Source organism: Cyanistes caeruleus, chromosome 4, assembly GCF_971803275.1.
Source record: "Cyanistes caeruleus chromosome 4, bCyaCae1.hap1.1, whole genome shotgun sequence".
Classification (NCBI taxonomy): domain Eukaryota; kingdom Metazoa; phylum Chordata; class Aves; order Passeriformes; family Paridae; genus Cyanistes; species Cyanistes caeruleus.
The window spans coordinates 53,916,433-53,934,837 of record NC_141704.1 but is presented as its reverse complement, the minus strand read 5'-3'; the positions used below and the strand labels follow the sequence as shown (position 1 = coordinate 53,934,837).

General features: G+C 36.9%; 1 protein-coding gene across 7 annotated transcripts in view; it reads left to right on the top strand.

Annotated features, from left to right (window-relative positions):
- The window catches only part of CNTN1 (contactin 1), a 207,545-nt gene that overhangs the window by 123,328 nt on the left and 65,812 nt on the right, over positions 1-18,405 (top strand). For all 7 annotated transcript variants that reach the window (XM_086884683.1, XM_086884682.1, XM_086884681.1 and 4 more), the window contains 2 exons: positions 8,511-8,640; positions 17,115-17,244. In XM_086884683.1, the coding sequence (XP_086740809.1) occupies positions 8,532-8,640; positions 17,115-17,244 (239 nt within the window). In that variant the 5' untranslated portion in view covers positions 8,511-8,531. The remainder of the gene's footprint in view (positions 1-8,510; positions 8,641-17,114; positions 17,245-18,405) is intronic.

Below are 18,405 nucleotides of genomic sequence, written 5' to 3'. Positions count from 1 at the left end.
CAGAGGAGCTTTGAGATGGTCGTGGCAGCTAAAACCTATAAAAAACACCAATGGATCTCACCAACATCTGTTCTGAAATGTGTAAGCTTAAAACCAAAAAGGCACAAATAATGTATTGTTCCAAAATCCACCAGCAAGTTTTAGTAAACATTGAATTGATTCTCCTTTTTTCTCCTTTTTGCAGCTGCTAGTTTGATTCAAACTGTTTATTCATAGGATGAAAGAGATGTTTTTAAGTATTCTCAACAGTTCCAAGTGATTGATGTAAATTTAAAAAATGCTACTCTGATTTCAAGAGAGTTGCTAGGAAACATGCATTTTGAAGATGAAATCTCCCACTGAGCTTGTCTTTGGCTGTATAATAAGAAGTATTTTATAGAGTATCTTGACTTACAGATTATATGGATAAACTGTTACATTTTTATGTATATAAATACATCTGCTGTGAACTTATTGTATATACATGATTCATTCCAGTATCTCCATTTACTGATGAATAACAAGGTATTTCTAAGTTCAAGAAAATGTGAAAATTTAATGAAAATGCCAAGAGCATGATATTTTTTATACAGTCTTCATTTCATTTTTCTGAAACATGATTGTTTTTTCTTAGAAATCTCTTTGAGATTTAAGTTCAATATAATATTCTCATTAATAGGTTTTTTTATTTTATAAACTTTAACAAAATTTAAGGCTCAAAAAAATAACACCAATTATACACTTAATTTTTCTGGAGAATTAATGTGTTTTGTCCCTTAAAAGTTATTGGCCAAAGTAATCTAAAAATCTGTGTTATCATGAAGGAATACCCAGTTTTAGTAATAGATATTTATTTGTATTCATGGCTGATGTTTTTTTGTGCTGACTTTAGAGACTTGGGTATGTTTGGTTACCCAGGAGTCAAATTTAAAATGCTTAGTCTTGAAGACACAAGTGGAAGGTACTCATACATATGGGAGCAGAGTAATACACTGTTCTGTGGGATGCTCAGGACTTGAAAGGAGGTTTATTAATTTTTGTTGCTGAAATATTTTACCAGGCAGTCTTTAAGCAGCAAATGCCTTACTGCAAGCTTTCAGAAAAGTGAGTAATGCCTGTGTGTTAAGACAGTCTTAAGTGACCTTTTTCATATTTATTACCTTGGAAGAGCAACCAGTTGCTGATAAATCAAATAGTGTGAATAGGGACTGTCTGTCTGACCCTTAGTTGCTGATGTGATAATTAAAGACAGTGCATAAGTACCACTAAGCATCATCTGAAAGTATTTCAAAACGATGTTTTTGCAGCTGACTTAAGAAAAGTAACTAAACTGTATTAATGATTCATAGTAAAGATGAGTTGTTGAACTTACCACAGATTAGAAGATGCCTAAAATATTTCTGAAAATATATGTTTATAACAGTATTACCAGATGACCCTTCGTTACGTAGGTGTTGGTTAACTGCAGGCTGAGACAGATGTGTGGCTGCCCTAAGGCCCTTGTAGGGAAGAGAATTAATGTTGATTCATGATGAATTGGTGGATGCAAATAACAAAAATAAGACTGTCGCTGAAGGACACGATGTATTGAGGATTCCCCAGATAATCGGACACAGACCAGCTGCTTCATCATGAGGCAAAAGCCTTTATTGTGGGGTTTTCTTAACCCTTATATCTTTCTCCAACCAGGTCACCCTGATTGGTAGAGGGAACAACACCTCTCTCATCCCATTGGTGGGATAAGAGAGAACACACCAAGAACATCTGTTCAGTATTATTTTGAGAAATATAATCTATTTACAATAAAACAGTCCTTGAGAGAAAATTTCCCAGGAACTTTTCCCCTGGGAAACAGATGAGCCCCTGATAGGCTGAAACTCTCTCAGGCTCAGAAATCATGTCGACATAAGACTTATTATTAGTTGTGTGAACTGTGAGAAAGAGACAAAACAGAAATAATGAAAATGGGAGTGATGATACAGCTTGTGTTTGTGCATTCTTTCTCAAGTGCAGGAACCTGCATTTGCCTTCATTGAATTTCAGACAATTCTTCTCTGTCCTCTCCAACCTGCTGAGACCCTTCTGAAGAGCTCACAGCACTCTGGGGTATCAGCCCCCCTGTCAGGTTTGTGTTGTCAGTGAACAGACTGAGGATGCATCTTTATGCAAGTCATCGATGAATACATGAAACCATACTGGGCCCAGTACTGAATTTGGGGGACACTAGTGACAGGAGTCCAACTAAACCCTGTGCTACTTATTATAAAACTTTGGGATCTGCTGTTCAGCCAGTTCTCAATCCACCTCACTGTCCATTGGTCCAGCCTGCACTTCCAGAGTTTTCCTATGAGGATGTTGTGTTGAAGACAGTGTTGCAAACCTTGATGAAGTCGAGCTAGAAAATACCCACTGCTCTCCCCTCATTCATCCAGGCAGTTGTTTTATTGTAGAAGGCAATAAGATTGGTCAAACATGATTTTCCTTCCCAGAATCTTTGTTGCCTACTCCTAATTGCCTTCTTGTCATCTATGTGGATAGAAATGGCCTCCAGAATGAGGCACTACATCAGCTTTCCAAGGACTTAGGTGAAGCTGACTTTTTTGAAGACTGGGGTGGCTTTGCTTTCTTCCAGTCCTTAGGGACCATTTCTGATCACCACAACCTTTCAAAGATGATTTCAAGCAGCCTTATTAGGGTGTCCATCAACTCTTTTTGAGCATCCTCTTGTAACCAGTGTTCCCACTACATTTATTAATGGACCCACATTTTATCCTTTGTTTTCCTTTAGTTATTGGTGCAGTTGAAGTTCTTGTCTTCCATGTCATCTTTGTTCACATTTAATTCCAGATCACCTCTAAGATACTGATTCTTTGTATTTCCAAATCAGTGTTTATTAAGCAAAATCACAGATCTGGCTGAGTTATCCAACTCAAGCAAGTGATAGAAACATTTGATAATTTAGCCTTTAAAATATATTAATAAACTGATTCTTGGTTGTTTTGTTTTGTTTTGTTTTGTTTTGTTTTATTATTGGTCACTTAGCACCTGTAAGCAGTTAAAAATCCCTGAGTTGTTGGAGGGGAAGGATTAGACTGCAAGTTGCTCCAACTTTGTGCTTTTTTGTTATGTCATTGCATATTGTCCTTGAAATTGTAAATTCTGTTCAAGAAGAGTATCTTACTTATGGGCTATCAAACTGATGTGCTTTTTATCTGGATTTCATTCATGTGAAAGGGAGAGTGTAGCTGTATTCTTTGTTTAGGATGAAGTGGAAAATATTAGAAGCATGACTGTTAGTGATGGACTGTTTGGGCCAGTGGGCAGTATTGTGAGTGGTGGATTTGAGATTCCATTTCCACTTGAACAAATCTGTCAAAAACAAAGATTATAATTATAGAAATCATAAGGAAGTGAAGTATTTCTACAAGCCTTTATGAAGGGAACTAAAGTCACTTTTGGATTCCTAAGTGAGCACTAGCTAACACCTAAAATCTTCTGCAGATGCAGCAATGCTGTAAGAGCAGGGTTGGCTTGGAACGTTGCTTACAGCAATCCCAGACCACTGGAATGAAACAAATCTGTGCTATAGCAAGGATCTTGACTGTCATCACTTTTCCAGTAATAGAGAAAGCTATAAATTCTAGTGGCTAAATTATTGGCTTCAGAAATAAATTCGATTGTGTGTGGGTGATGATTGAGAAGTCAGACTTATGAACAAGATTCAGTGTCCTTTTTAATGTCATGTAAATTGTCAGAACTCATTCATTGATCACAATATTAATTTGCAAAGGACAAAATAGCAGAAAAGGACAAAAAGCACTAAAATAAATAATATGCACTGCACATAATAGTTTTTTTTTAATTAAAATGCTTTGTGGTATTTCTACACACTGAGCAACTACTAAGATTTGTGAGGAGTTACTTATCATAGAAGAAAATGCAACTCTGTTAAGAAAATAAAGATGAGGAGCAATTACATGCTTACAAAAATCACTGAAAGAGTCTGAAGTAAAAACAAATACAAAACACTGATTAGGCTGAAGTATTGTGTGACTCCTAAAAGACTTTGATTATAACTTGCCACTGTGTTAATTTGCAAGTGAATTATTGCAATTATATATATTCATTTTTTTGAAAAAGGATAAAGAACCACATATTTCCACTAGATTGTTGTATCTATTTACAGTTTAATCTGGACAGAATCTCTATCAATTCTAGAACTTGAATGTCTGTAATTATCATAATACCAGGAAATGCGGATCATAGCAGGCATCTCAGTTTACCTCTTCTATCTAAGTGTACCATGCCAGGGCTCCTAAACACTTTCTTCTGCCCTCTCTCTTCCCCTTCAGCACTTGGAGCTCCTGACTGGAGCCTGGAGTGGATGTCAGGGGCTGATACAGTAATCACAGTGTTCCCACACTGAAAGCCTTGCCAGAGCAAGGTTCAGGAAGGCTCTTCCATGGTAAATGTTGAGATTTACTGACAGAAGCATCTGGTAATTCTCGTACATCTTTATCTACCTATATCTCCTTCACTTTCCCTCTACTGCCCCTTTTAGGTTGGTTTATTGCTTCCATCTTCCCACAGATCACTTACGTGTCTCACGTGACATCTCTTCCCTCTGTAGTGTTGAGATCTTTACCTTGTCTCTTCACCCCTTCAACATCCTCTACTGTTGCTCTGCTGTCCCTTGTCTATCCCTATCCCTTGATTTCAAATCTGGTAGATTATGTACCTTATTTTTACTGCCTTTGGTCTTGAAAATATTTATTCAAAATATTAATATTTTAAAAATATTTATTCAAAAAATTACTTCAATTACCTGCTGTTTGTAATTTCTTTTTGTGTCTACCCTATAAATGCTTTATGTCCTTGCAAAATGATAATGTCATCTGCATGCTTGGATTTAGTAGGGAAGTGATGGAAAACACTGTCTACTTCCATAGCTGTAAAATAGGTGTCTTTTTCTCTTTAAAAAATGCCACAGTGCACTGAAGATCTGAAGAAAGCCACACAGGATATGGCAGAAAATGTAGACATTTCCCTAATTTGCATTTTGAGAAATTGGGAAAAGAATCCTTACAATTGAATACAGAGAGACAGGTTTAGCCTTGTGTCCTGGGAACACCTCTCATGCTAATGAAGCAACACGAGACACTGCAAGCTTCCAGAAACACTCTGACAGGTCCCTGTGTTCAAAATTGAACGTGCTTACCATTCAGCTGCCAATGCCCCACTTTTTTCCACATCCTCTCGGAGGATTGCACTCCAGAGAGCTCACCAGAACCTGTTTTTTTTTTAATCTAGCAAAGGCTCTGTAGTGGTGAGTGGCTCTTGGGAAACTGAACAGTCCAAAGGGAATTAAGTGTGTTAATGAGCATTAGTTGGTATTTAAACATGACATGGTTGCAGTTAAATGCCTGCTTGTTTTATTACATATTTTTCAAATGGCTTACTTTTTTGCTAAAATTTTGATGCTTTGTTTGGAAGAAGAAAGATTGTGTACTGTGCAGACTGAAGGAAGTATGTCTAGGTATGTAGTCACTCAGCTTTTTCAGAGAAGAGTGACTCTGCTGATCATTTGTTCAGGAATGATTTTTAATTAGGCAGCAATATCCCTCTCACTCTGCAAAGAAAAAAAAAGTTGAGAGCTGTAAAGCAGAAGTAGATTATGCTGCCTGAGCACTGCAGCCCACGGTGCTGCCTGCGGCACCAGTGCTGCTAGCTCAGATGTGCTGGACGACTCCTTGGGCGGCTGGGTGGTAACACCGTGCTCAGCTCTAGCACCTCACACACACAGCGATAACCTGCATGCTGTCTCATCTTGTAGCAGCCAGTTCTGCCAAAATTCAGCAGAGCAATGTGAAACAGCTTCTCACCCACAAGCTGAGATGAATCAGGAGGGATGGCTGTGCTTTATATACAGAACCCACTCAGCCGAAACAAGTGAGAGTAGGGAAAGGATTTAAATCCTGGCAGGGTGGATATTTTTGTCTCTGAATCAAATGAAGTATTTATAGCATTTACTGACACAATTTTTATTTACTGCAATTGAAGTCATTGTTCAAACCATTTTTTTTTTTTTTTTTTTCTGAGCCAGCAAAAAGGGATTTTTTGAGAACTGGAGAACATTGTATATTCCCAAAATTGAACCTAAATTCTGATGAAGAGAGGGAGGAGGGATCTTCCATCTATGACTATAATTCAGAGAACACAGTGCTCTTAACAGTCTCCTCTATCAATACGCTTGAACACAGTTATTATCACCATGAGCTGATGTGTAATTACCATTGTTCCCTAAAGGGTTCCTCTTTCTTTGCTATTTAATTATTTCAGCATAACTATGCAATTTACTCATGTCATTTGGAAACAAATGTTTCAGGGAAGGCAGTGTTTTATCATAAGGATGTCATAGTCAGGGCATGGCTGCTATAAAAGTATACAAAGTCATTTCTTGGTCTAACTCACCACTGTCTTCTGGATGAATCATACAGACACAGCAGTTCATACATCGGTCAAGGCCAATGCCTGAAATAGTTGTGGATATCATTTGTGTGACAGACTCTCAAGAAACTTTAGTGCCAACAGAAGTGGGAAGGTAAAGACATTTAGTAAATTTTTCTCCTTGGATCCAGCTACACTAAGCATATGTGTTGCCAATGTAAGAGCCTTTTTCTAGGGAATATTTCTAAATAAATCTCAGTTCTGGGGAATCACTGTTTAACTCTTGTCTGTTTTGCTGAGCTCAGTTTTCATATAACAGCCATAATTGTAGGGTCACGTAGCTTTTAACTTTTTATTTAGGATTTATTCCGCTAAAAAAAAAAAAAAAGGAAAAAATGTGACATGCAACAGCTCCTGTAATTTCTGAGCTGGAAGATTTTCTTGTGATATTTCTTGTAATTTTCCTGCATTTAGAGTTTATCAAAACACTCCTGAAACTCTGTTCTAAGGAAGTTCACTGTTGAGGCATGTTCAAATGAATATCTTAGCATTATTCTGAGAAAGAGGGGACAAGTAAAAGGCCCCGATGGCCAAGCCACTACAGCAGGCATGTCTGGCAGCAGCTCAGATGAGAGGCTCTCTGTAATACGGGCAGGATTTATCCCAACCATACTTAGGAATTCAAGTGTATTTGTACTTGTGCTTTGTAATTTAAAATTGCTCCTTTCTTGGTATTGGAGGTGGGAAACAGGGCAGTTTCAAAACAAGATCTAAGATATCTGGATTTTAGAAATTAACAATTTAGTAAAAATTTTGATGTGGAAAGGGAAAGAGTCATGGTAAAATGTGGACATTTCTGTCAGAGTCATCAACTCCTGGCATGGGGGCCTGGAAAGCAGGAGCACTGAGATTACACCTTGCAAAAAGCGAGAGTGCAATATTAGAATCATAAAATCGTTTAGGTTGGAAAAGATCTCTTGAGATCATTAAGTCCGTCTGCTAACCCAGAACTGCTCAAATCTACCACAAAACAATGTCCCAAATCTACAAGTCTTCTTTTTTAGCATGCGCCGTGTCCTGGGATGTGTATTACTGAAAGGTGTTTAAGTATGTATAAGCATATTTTATTATGAAATAGTAACAAAATGGATATACTGAGGAGACTGGATGATATCAGCATGTGCCTGAGATACAATATTCTGTCAGAAATAAGCTGTGAGCCTTTCTTTGTGTGAAGGTCTTAACGAGTGCTAGAGCAGATCCAATCAAGAAGTAAGAACAAGATGTGATGGATGTAAAGGGTGTATTTATATATTCATGACAAGAAATCCATCAAAAAAGCCTAGAGAATTGCGTACTGCAAACATGATGACACATTTCCCTAAAGAAATAGATAATAGTCCCTAGCAAGAAACAAAAACTTGCAAAATATTCTGATTGAATGTAGTAACAAATCTTACAGAAGTGTCTGAAAAATAATTTAGAAAATCTTAGATTATTCAAAAGAAGCTGCATGCTTTTTTAGTTTGGTTTTAGTATATATACAGGCAGAGTTTCTCCCTATGGAAGAGAGAAACCTTTGAAAACAACGTTGCAATAATGATTATATTCAGTATTTTAAAGGAAACTCATAAAAAATAAAACCACCTCTGTGAAGCACCATTTATTGTTTATTAAAAGTTTAAAATAGTGATATACTAGACAAAATGAATCTGAAAGAGATGCATGTGCTTCAGTCTCACTGTGATCTTCTTTTTACAGACTTTGAAGTCATGAATTGAAATGTAGTATTTACTGAGATGGAGGATAGAATCCAGAAGTGTAAAAAAGGATGTTCAGTTTTAATATTTACCATATTATACTATCACCAGAAAATTTCAGTACTCTGAAACAGAGAGCTTTCTGAATAATAGAGATAATTGATTTAATCCAGAAATTCTGATGATCCAATTATTATTCAAAAGATTCTCTCCTATATTAACTCTTAAGTATTCAGTTTAGTCACATAATCTGCCAGACCAAATGTGATATGAGATAAAACTTTATGTCAGAATTATTCACTCTCTCTTCTTTCTCTATAATAGGCATTTTTAGTTCTCTGAGTGATGGTATTGCAATGCACAATTCCTTTTGAGATAATGGCAGAACAGAAGATATCCATTTGGTTTTTCATCTATCATCTTATTACACCTTGTTTTGTCTACTCCCTGGCAGGTAAGATGATCTCCTGTGTTAATTCATTAAAGTAACTGTTGTTTTATGTGTTTCAAGGACAATTAGAATGTTTGTATGGCTTTATTTTATTTGTGCAGGTACACCAAATTACTTAATGTGAACAATTAAGCTGTCAGGAAGCATATTTATTAGACTGCCTGCCATAGTAAAAAGTTTGGAAAAAGACAGATATGGACTTTAAATTTGGTGTTCTCTAATTTGATATACAGAATTAAATCTTTCTCTAAATTGTAAAAAGTATATAAATTGCCTGTTGTGCACAGATGATCAACATGTTTAGAATAATGAAAAACAAAATTCTATATTATTGACACCATCTCGTAATTTTTCTGAAGCCCAGTGTAGTGGTAGTTTTCATAATACAGTAGGGCAGTTCTGCATATTCTGACTTCAATTTATTATTGAAAATTACAACATTTTTCATAAGTAGAGGTGGGGCATAGATAATAAAACATTCTGGAGTCATATTTGTAGCATCTGCATTTAGAGAAATGTTTGCAATTGAAATTCTAGTTCTATTTTGAGAGATAGAGGGAGGTCTGTGAAAAGGCAAAATTCCAACTGTTCCTAACAACTTTGAGATTTGTAAAGCTTGTTTCAGATTTCCATGCCAATTTAAATGAATGCTGGGTTTTACTTGCTGGCATGAATTTTAGGCTAACATAAACAGAGCATGCACAAAATATTGACCAATATTTGAAAAGTGCCAACATTGTGTACTAATGTTTTGATTCACTTCAAGGTAGGCTTTAGATCCTTCCCTACTTTGAAGGTCACAGACTTGCTTGATCTGGGATATCATTTCAGGCATTGCCTCAATTCCACTACCATGAGACTGCATTCCTTTTTATTGAGTCAAAAAATCTGATTTATATTGTGACGTAAGCTCATTGCTTTTAAGAAATTAGTCCAGAGCTCACAGGGATGATTTCTGGTTTAGCAGAAACATTATTTTATTCTGTAGTTTTGAATGCTGTTCTATACTCCATGTCTGAGTTGAATGGGGGATTGACTGATGACTAATAAAAATCAATACCTTCACAATATATTTGCTGTGTATTTCAAGATGTTTTTTTCATTGTTAAGATATGAGGCTTGCTGATAGCGCCAAAATTAAAACTTTAAACTCACCAATTTAATTCAATACTGGTCTTTTCCTGAAAGAATAAAAATAACAACGAAAAATACTGTAAAGTGCTATCAGTAATGTTACACACATGATTTTGCTCTGGACCTGTTGACATCAAACAAAACCTGCAGTAGCCAAACAAGTGCTGGATACTGGTTGATAAAAGAGCTGAGTCAATCAAGGTGAAAAAATGTTCAGGTAATTTCTTGACAGGCAGGATCAAATTATTAATGTTATTGTGTATTCTGCACATAACTGTTGTGCCCATTAGGCAAAAAAACCTTGTCACCAGAACATAGCTGCTGGCAAGTGCCTGAGAATGGCACTGGAAGGTTGAGTGCCATGAGGGTCACAACAAAGTGACATAGAAGAAAAAAGGGGGCTATCGTGACACTGTGTGCAGCCTGAGTACACTCTTACACTGTCATGGCAAGGCTTGTTTGATCTCTCACTGGACTGCTCTTGGCACTCTTAGATTCCACAACAAGATAGGAGCCATTGGTGTGAAGGATTGTGAATCCAGGGCAGGTTCTAATAGTGCTGTTACAGTTCAAAGAATTTTCCTATCTTATCTCATGGTATGGAATAAATGCTTGCATTTTACATCAAAAGCCAAAGTTAAGACTTTTGACCATCTCTAAAGGTATGGCACCGCCCTCCAATGTGGAAGATTCCTAGTTTTATATAATCAGAGTGTGTTTGTTATAGCCAGTGTATTACTGCAAGGCTGAGTTGTGCACACGGTCTCTGCTCCTGGACTTGCTCTATTTCGCATAAATCATTAAATAACCTTTTGAGTGGAGAGAAAATCTGCTTCTATCATCTAGGGTTTATGGCACCCATCTAAGTTATATAAATCTGGTGCTGCAGTCTTTACTCAACCCCAGCACTTGAATCTTGCTGGAGGCTTTCTTATTTCAAATGGGTGTGAGAGCTGCTGGCAGTTAGTCTTAGCAAATTTTCCTTTTGAATATATTTCTTGGCAATGAAAATGCCATTGTATCCAGAAAATATGTATCTGCAGTAACCAAGATGAAATGTAACGGGTTGCTTGGAAGTGTTCTCAGCATGGTTAAAAAGTGAAAGATACTGAAGAGAAGGAAGGAGCACAAGTAGAAGTGATCAAGTTAAGTTCTAGGAGGTGTTCTTTCACACATGATATCAAGGGGAATTCTGGCAGTCTCAACAGTAAGGGAGAATATGTAAACTGGGGACAGTTTTTGAGTGAAGATCATGAGTTCTCATTTAAATAGACAGACAGACCACATTCCAGAGTGACCAGTTAACTGGAAGCAGATGTTGAAAGCAGAGTATTTAAGAAGTTGTTTTAGCACCTTTTAACAAAACACACTTTCTCTGGTAGTATATTTGTCTCCTCTTGCCTTCTGTGGTGCTGGATCCACAATTCTAGGTGGTTCTAATCTGTAAATTGCCTTCGGCAAACTCATCTGGGACTCTGTAGTGTAGGTTTTTGTGGTCTGTGCTCCCTAAACAGACTAACTATGATATTAACTGCTCTGGACCCTGGAAACTGATAGCTTGCAGATACATTGTGTTTTGAGATGCCTTACCCTATGGGTGTCCTCAAGTTCAAAGATATCAGCCAAAAAACCTGAAAGTGTTCAGAATTCATGTATTTGGCTGAGCGTTAAGAGCTTTCAGACTTTAACATCTAGAAGGATTTGGGAAACAGAGAGCTGGCAAGCTGAAGCTGCACTGACTTGAGATGTTCAGAATTGGGCCTGAAGTGATGGCAGGTATTCTGAGACTCTATAATTGAGGGGTTTTATTTGTTTTCAAATTGTTCTTCTTCTCACTGCAGGAAATTCTAAAAAAAATTCCCAAAGTGAAACAGTTTTTTAAGAAATTTAAAGTTTACTTTGGATTTTGCACCTTAATTTTTTTAGCCAGTTCTATTTTGTGGTAATCAAAGGCAGAAATTGAGAACTGTTGCATTGACTGTCCATTTCTCATCAGTAGTGAATGTGCACTTACTTAACTGAAGGGAAGCAAAGATTTTATGAATCAGTGCATCAGAGGTATAGGCAGAGATCATCTGCAATGAGACAGGAGCAGTATTTGTTTTTCAGGTAAACAAGTGCTTGAAATGTAGTCTTGCAGATATAAACCGGTGAAAAAGCCATAAATAATTTGGTCTTCAGCTTACTGATAGAACAGACAGTTGTTACAAGGGTTGCTTTTCAGAGTGCGCTTTGAGTAGTGCAAGGCAAATGAGAGCAGCAAATCACTCCTCAGGGAACATGTCAGTGATTGTCAGTCCACTGCCAAAAAAGTTATTTGATGCCTATTACTGATAATATTTGACTCTTCTTCACTTCCCCCTGACATTTCTCCAGTGCTTTTCCAAGTTGCCTTTGACTCCCCATTAGATTCCTGTCCTGTTGCTAGGTCTGAATTTCAAACTTTTCTGTTATCCACTACTTTCCGTATAAATCATTGAACTAAAGTGTATCTTCACTTGGGATAATAACCTAACACCAAAAGAATTAAGACTGTTTTTCAGTTACAGCTTGTTTTGTTCTTGCAAAAGACTAATCAAAAAGTGCAAAGACCCTGTATTTTATTGTGCTTAATGAATAGTAGATTACATTTGGCTTTGAAAGGAATCCATAGTGAAAAATGTCCCTCTGATGATTTATTCCTCATAAAAATGTTCTACTTTTTGCTTTGGGATTTGACAGTGAGAAGCCAGACAGTATCTATGAGTTTAGGTCAGATCATGCCTTAGAAGGCAGCTTATTGCTCTAGTAAACTATTCTGAATTGTGCAAAATGAGGCAATAGTCCAGGGGTAAAAATGTCAAAAGCCCTTCTGCTTTTTAGGCAACAAAATTTCCAAAAATCACAAGGAACTGAAACTGTAGAGAAGTCTGGTGAAACAAGAAAGCCAATAAGATGCAGAGCCTCTCAGTGCAAGGCAGTTGTTTTAATGAGTACATGGGGATGCTGTTAGACAGCATGCTGAATTTTTGAGTGTGTTTCTGGTATTTCATGCGCACCAGGAGGGCTTGTGTGGGGAGATTGTGCAGAATAACTAATGCACTTTAGCTTCAACCCTAATTTGCCAGTCACTGGTTTTCCCATGGGATCTTGGGCTCTTCGGTCACTTTTGAAGTAATACTTAGATTTTCAAGGAAGAGTCACCTAAAAATTTAAATATTGAATAGGAAAATGGGAATATGTTTAAAATGCATTAATTGGTATTGGCTGACATTCCTCTTAGCAGTATGAGAAGACAAGAAAACTGTACTCTGTTAGGCACAAGTGGAGAAACTTGCTCTGCCAGGGGCTGGAGCTTTTCATACTTGAAACTTGTTATAAAGGAGAAACTACATCATTAACTATGTGGCTCTTCAATGTCCTCACTGGCACATAGGATATAGAAGTAATTACCTTGCTTCTTTGGGTCCAGAAAAATATAGGCAGCCTTCCCCAAAACAGTCTTAGTCTTTCATATCATATGAAGTGAGAGTACTGGAGTGGTTACCTTTTCTGTTTGAGTGCTGGCTGGCTCTTGGAAAATGATTTCACTTTCGCCTCTTGATGGCTTACATTTATGATGTGCCCCTCTCTTCTCCGTCATCATGATGCTACATTACGAAGTGTTTTAACATGAACACATCACTGCATCAGCACATAAGCTTCCCATGAATGCCAAGTACAACTTTCCCCACATGATTGAGAGAAGTACAATCAAGCCCCCAAACCTTAAATTATTCATGCTTGGACATTTTCCAGAATAGTAGGTTCAAGAAGGCATTTCTGAAGTAAGGGCTAAAATCTATATTATTTAAAGCTTTTTATCACAGCATACAGAATTATTCACATTCTCTAAGAGAGATAATTTTATTCCAAATAAAAAGAAGTGGATGAATATACTTGATATACTTAATACTTGTTTACCTAGTCTGTCTTATCCTTGCTTGGATCTTAGAAGACTATTTCATGCTACTGTCAAGTGCTTGACACTCATAAATAAATAACTATAATGTGTTTGGTGATCACGGTGCTCAGAAATGTGGAAGTGCACTGCTTATGTTCCTGCACACCTGGTAGAGATACTTTGGCCCATTCCCAGACCATCTTGTTTCTGAGCATGAGCTTCTCAGACACGAGTGGATCCTCATTTCTCTAACATATTGAAAACAGTACAAGGTCTACTTCTAAATATCAAATGGTTTCTGGTCTTGCAAGGCTAATGCAGAGCCTGACAGCTTAGTTAAACTGATAATGAATGACTCCAAAGATCTTACATTCAGCATCCTTTAGCACTCAAGGTTAATCTAGCAATGCACCATGTTAACAGATCTTTGTCCCTCTCTCATGTTAAAATATGTAACTGGATACAATACTTTCGGGTAGATCAATATTCACACCCAACGACTGTCTTGGGCAGGCACTTTTGGCAATATTAAGTGCCAGGGAAATAGATAGGTGTACAGGAAGCAGAAGTAAAAGAGGACTCATTAGAAAATGTCACAGAGAATGGATGACAGGGCCACCTTCCAGAGGGAAAGATTACTGTACAAGATCCATAGTCTCATCACTTGAGAAAAGATTTTCTTGACCTTTGCACAGACTTCCTAATACATTTTAGCACTATTTAAAGGTCTGAGTCTTGTTTTCAGTATTCACTGAAGATTCACCCTATCACTATTCCAATAGTCAGGTGATAGCTTCTGCTCTGATTTAAAATACAAATCACAAGAAATTTACCCATAACATAGGGCACTGTTGAGGTCATATAGTCCATCCTCTTGTCTAAAGCAGGACACAAACATAGGAAATGTGCTCTTCATCGCATCCTCAGTTTGCCTAATATATCCATTTTCTTCTTCTTTTTCATGTAGGAACAACTTCAGTGAGCTGGTGCTTTTCCTTGTACTCTTAGTCTTCCCTTCGTCACCCACCAAACTTTGTCACACAGTCATGGTACTTCACTTAAAGTGTGAACATTTCTTGCAGATCTTTTCAGGACTCCTTTCTCTTCTCTTCCCTTTTCTCCTATGTACTGTTTCATATTATTGGTTCATGCTCACCTTGTGTCTGAGAATGAAAGGTTTATTGTTTGCCATACCTGAAATTCAGTGTGCACATCTTATTCTGCTCAGACAGACACCTGAAACCAAATTCATAATAGATTTCATCAGAAGTACCTTTATAAAGCACATTTGATAGGTGTGAGAAGCAGGAGTTCACTCAGTATAATTAATAGTGCTGGCAGCATTAAAAATGCATGCCATGAAATGCCTAAGTGCTCTGTAACATCATTTGAGTCCTAAGGTGAAGAGTCAGCTGCATATGATATGGCTATTTGCTGCTAGAGGCTGTTGGTATTCTGTATTCATATTTAAGCACTGCACAGAACATGCCATCAGGTTTCTGGCTTAGTCATTCCAGTCTCTGAGAAAGTGAATGAATCTTGACTTTGTGGTCTGAAATTAGTTCTTCTTTTGGTCTAGCAGTATGTAGAATTTTACATTATGTTGTGCTTTAAAATGTGGAAAAAAAGCAGACCATTGTTCAAAAGCTCTGCCTTTCTAGCTGTTCTTCTTTGCTTCTTTGAAACAATTCTCATTACGTAAATTAATTTTTTTAAATTAAATTGCCTTACCATATATCTCACAGTGTAACTAACAGTGTCTTCTGTATCTGCTGCTGTCCTCAAGGGAAATGGTGACTTTTCTTCCCCAGATTTGAAGTTGAAAGGGAACTTGCTTTTTATCTGCAGTCTTTTTCTAGTGCTGTAATCCAGTGTCCATCTATGAACAGGGAATTTAGAAACAATAAAAAAGATATCTGCAGAAAGAATGTTTTATGCATATGTGGTATTTTTACACTGGTATAATTCACATTCCTTACGTATATAGAGAGACTTCTTTTATAGGTTTCCTAAAAACTGTCTAATTTAGTCTAAAATGTTCTAGAACCAAACTTTAGGACTTCTAAGGGAATGAGTACAAAGTCATCATTTGATTAAAGAACATTAATACTTTACATTGCCAGTTTATTTACTTATCTGAGAAGGTTTTTTTAAATTACAAGATATGTAGCAAATTTTTATAGTCAGCACAGACACTACTGCAAAAAGTTAGGATTTTTCCATCCATAACCATTGCTTTTGAGTTAAATTATTCAGCCATCTCTGAAGATCATATTAGTTATACATTACATGTTTTGCGTTTCTCTTGTATTAGAAGACTCTTGCAGTCATTTTACAAGTCTCTGGCATCTCTAGGATTTGGGGCAAGGCTCTGAACTTGAATGGGAGGTGAACCTGTTAGCAGTCATGTACGCCTTTGTTCTCCCATGAATTTGTTTACAAGTGTCCATACTGTTATTTCAGTCTCAGTAGAGACCTGTGAGAATTAGACAAATGTGTTGTCTCAAAATTTTACCTATATGGAGCATCCACTGCTTCCTCAGAGAGTCATTCTGTACCTAGAATGCATATTTGATATTTTTGCAGGAAAAAAAAAAACCAGTTACATCCTAGATTTACTAAGAATTTTCCCAGAATATTCCACCTTTGCCCTTAGTCTTGCTTCTTAGACCCCAAAGAGCAACCTTGTATGCTTGGAGGAGATAAAGGAGAAGAGAGTGCAGCAGGGGTCAGCAGACCCTACCAACTTTACAACAGCATCCACAAATGAAGGATAAAGATTACAAACTACAGTTTGTGTTCAAACCTGTTTTACATTTATTCACCTTTAAATGCTTGACTTTGCAAGCTGAAATTATTTTCAGTGTAGGACCTTTTAAAAATTGTGTTTTGGAGTGTAGAGGCTAATACATACCTCAGCTTAAAAGGAAAGACAGGTGCGATATAGAAACAATGTAATTTTTGGCTTTGATACCAAACATAAGGTGGTTTTTTTTGGTCTGATGTAAAAAAGATTCTTTCTGAATACATAAAATCATTGGAGATGATTAGGTTATAAGATAAGGAATACCTATGAGTAGTTGTTTTGGATGTGGACTTTTATGATCAGAATTTTTTCTTTTCGGTTAAGTAAGTTGGTCTCACTGTATTTCTAAGGGACGCATCTTCAGTTCCTAATTATCTCTACATTTGGCCTAAACAGTGACTAATAAGTAATTTCATCAGGGGAGGCACAAAAGGTAGTATTAGAGGAACAGAATGTGAGTTACTTTTGTTCTCAGAAGGCAGGAGTCAGAATTTAACTTCGGGTGAGTCACTATTTTGCCTTCACATTTTGATTCTTGAATGTGTGATGCAAGTTTGTCTTCAGTTTGACTGCTAGTTAAAAAGTGATTAATCTGAAACTCTGTTCTGTTTTCAGAGGAAGGAAACAAAGGTTATGGACCTGTTTTTGAAGAGCAACCTATTGATACCATCTATCCAGAAGAATCTTCAGATGGACAAGTTTCAATGAACTGCAGAGCTCGAGCAGTTCCTTTTCCTACTTACAGGTAACATCTCCTGTTTTGATTTTCAGATCTTGCATGTTTGATTCAGCAGCTATTTCAGATTGTGTTATTAAATGATTGACTGTCTTACAAGGTTGCAGCAAAGTCTTCAAGGCAGGAAAAAATGGGTAGATATGCAATTTTTGAGAAAGACTCAAACTTGGTTTGATTTGCCAAAATGTCTAATCAGTGTTAAAAACTGATTTAACAGTGTTAATAACAATATTATGTTAAATATTTTCAGCTTTTGAAGGAAATACTGATCCATATGTAAACTAAAAAAAAGTGACCATTAAAAAAAAAGAAGTTATTTTTCTGTCTTAGCCTGAAGTTGACTGAGATTTGGGTCTTCGCTCTTTTTGATTCAGAATGGCTTTTTTTTATTCTCTTTTGCTTTGAAAAGAGAAGTATTGATTGTTGAACCTGGATATTCTACATCCCATGTTGCTTTTTCATCCAATGTATGGCAGAGCAGTGATCAAAAATGTGTCAGCTATGCTACTGAAGACAGGAAAAACTTTGTTCTGAGTAAACATCTCTACTACTTTTAATACAGATTCCCACATGACTTCTTTCACAATATTTATATTATTGTAGAAAACAATGCTTTGTTGTGCATTCATATGAGTTTGTTACTCATTATATGCTCATTGTGTAAAGAGAAACATACTTAAGACTATCAGTATTAAGACTGTGACTAAATTACAATCTGATCATGGGAAGAAAACTGCTGTCATTTTACTAGAGACAGACACAATATCTTGCCAGCAAAAGAGATCCATTTCAGTAAATTACCCTATGACCTGCCCCCAGTACTCACTTATGTGTGTTCCCAGACTGGTTTCTAGAACAGAAAAACCTATCAAGTCTGCTGGCTAATCTTTTAATCTGCTACAGTATTGCAGTCAGCTATGGTATTCCTCCATCTAAACAGCTTATTTCATCTTCATTGCCACTTTTTAAAAGATGCTAACAGGTTGCCTACCTGTACAGAGCCACCATTTGAATATGATCCTGCTACATGACATTTTGTTGCACTTACTTCCTCTTGCCATGCTTGGAAAGTGTGGAGAGATTACATACGCTAGAATTTGATACCCTTTGATGTACTTCCCCGTCCCTTACAGCTGGTCCAGAGACTCCCCCAACCCTGTCTGCAAGACT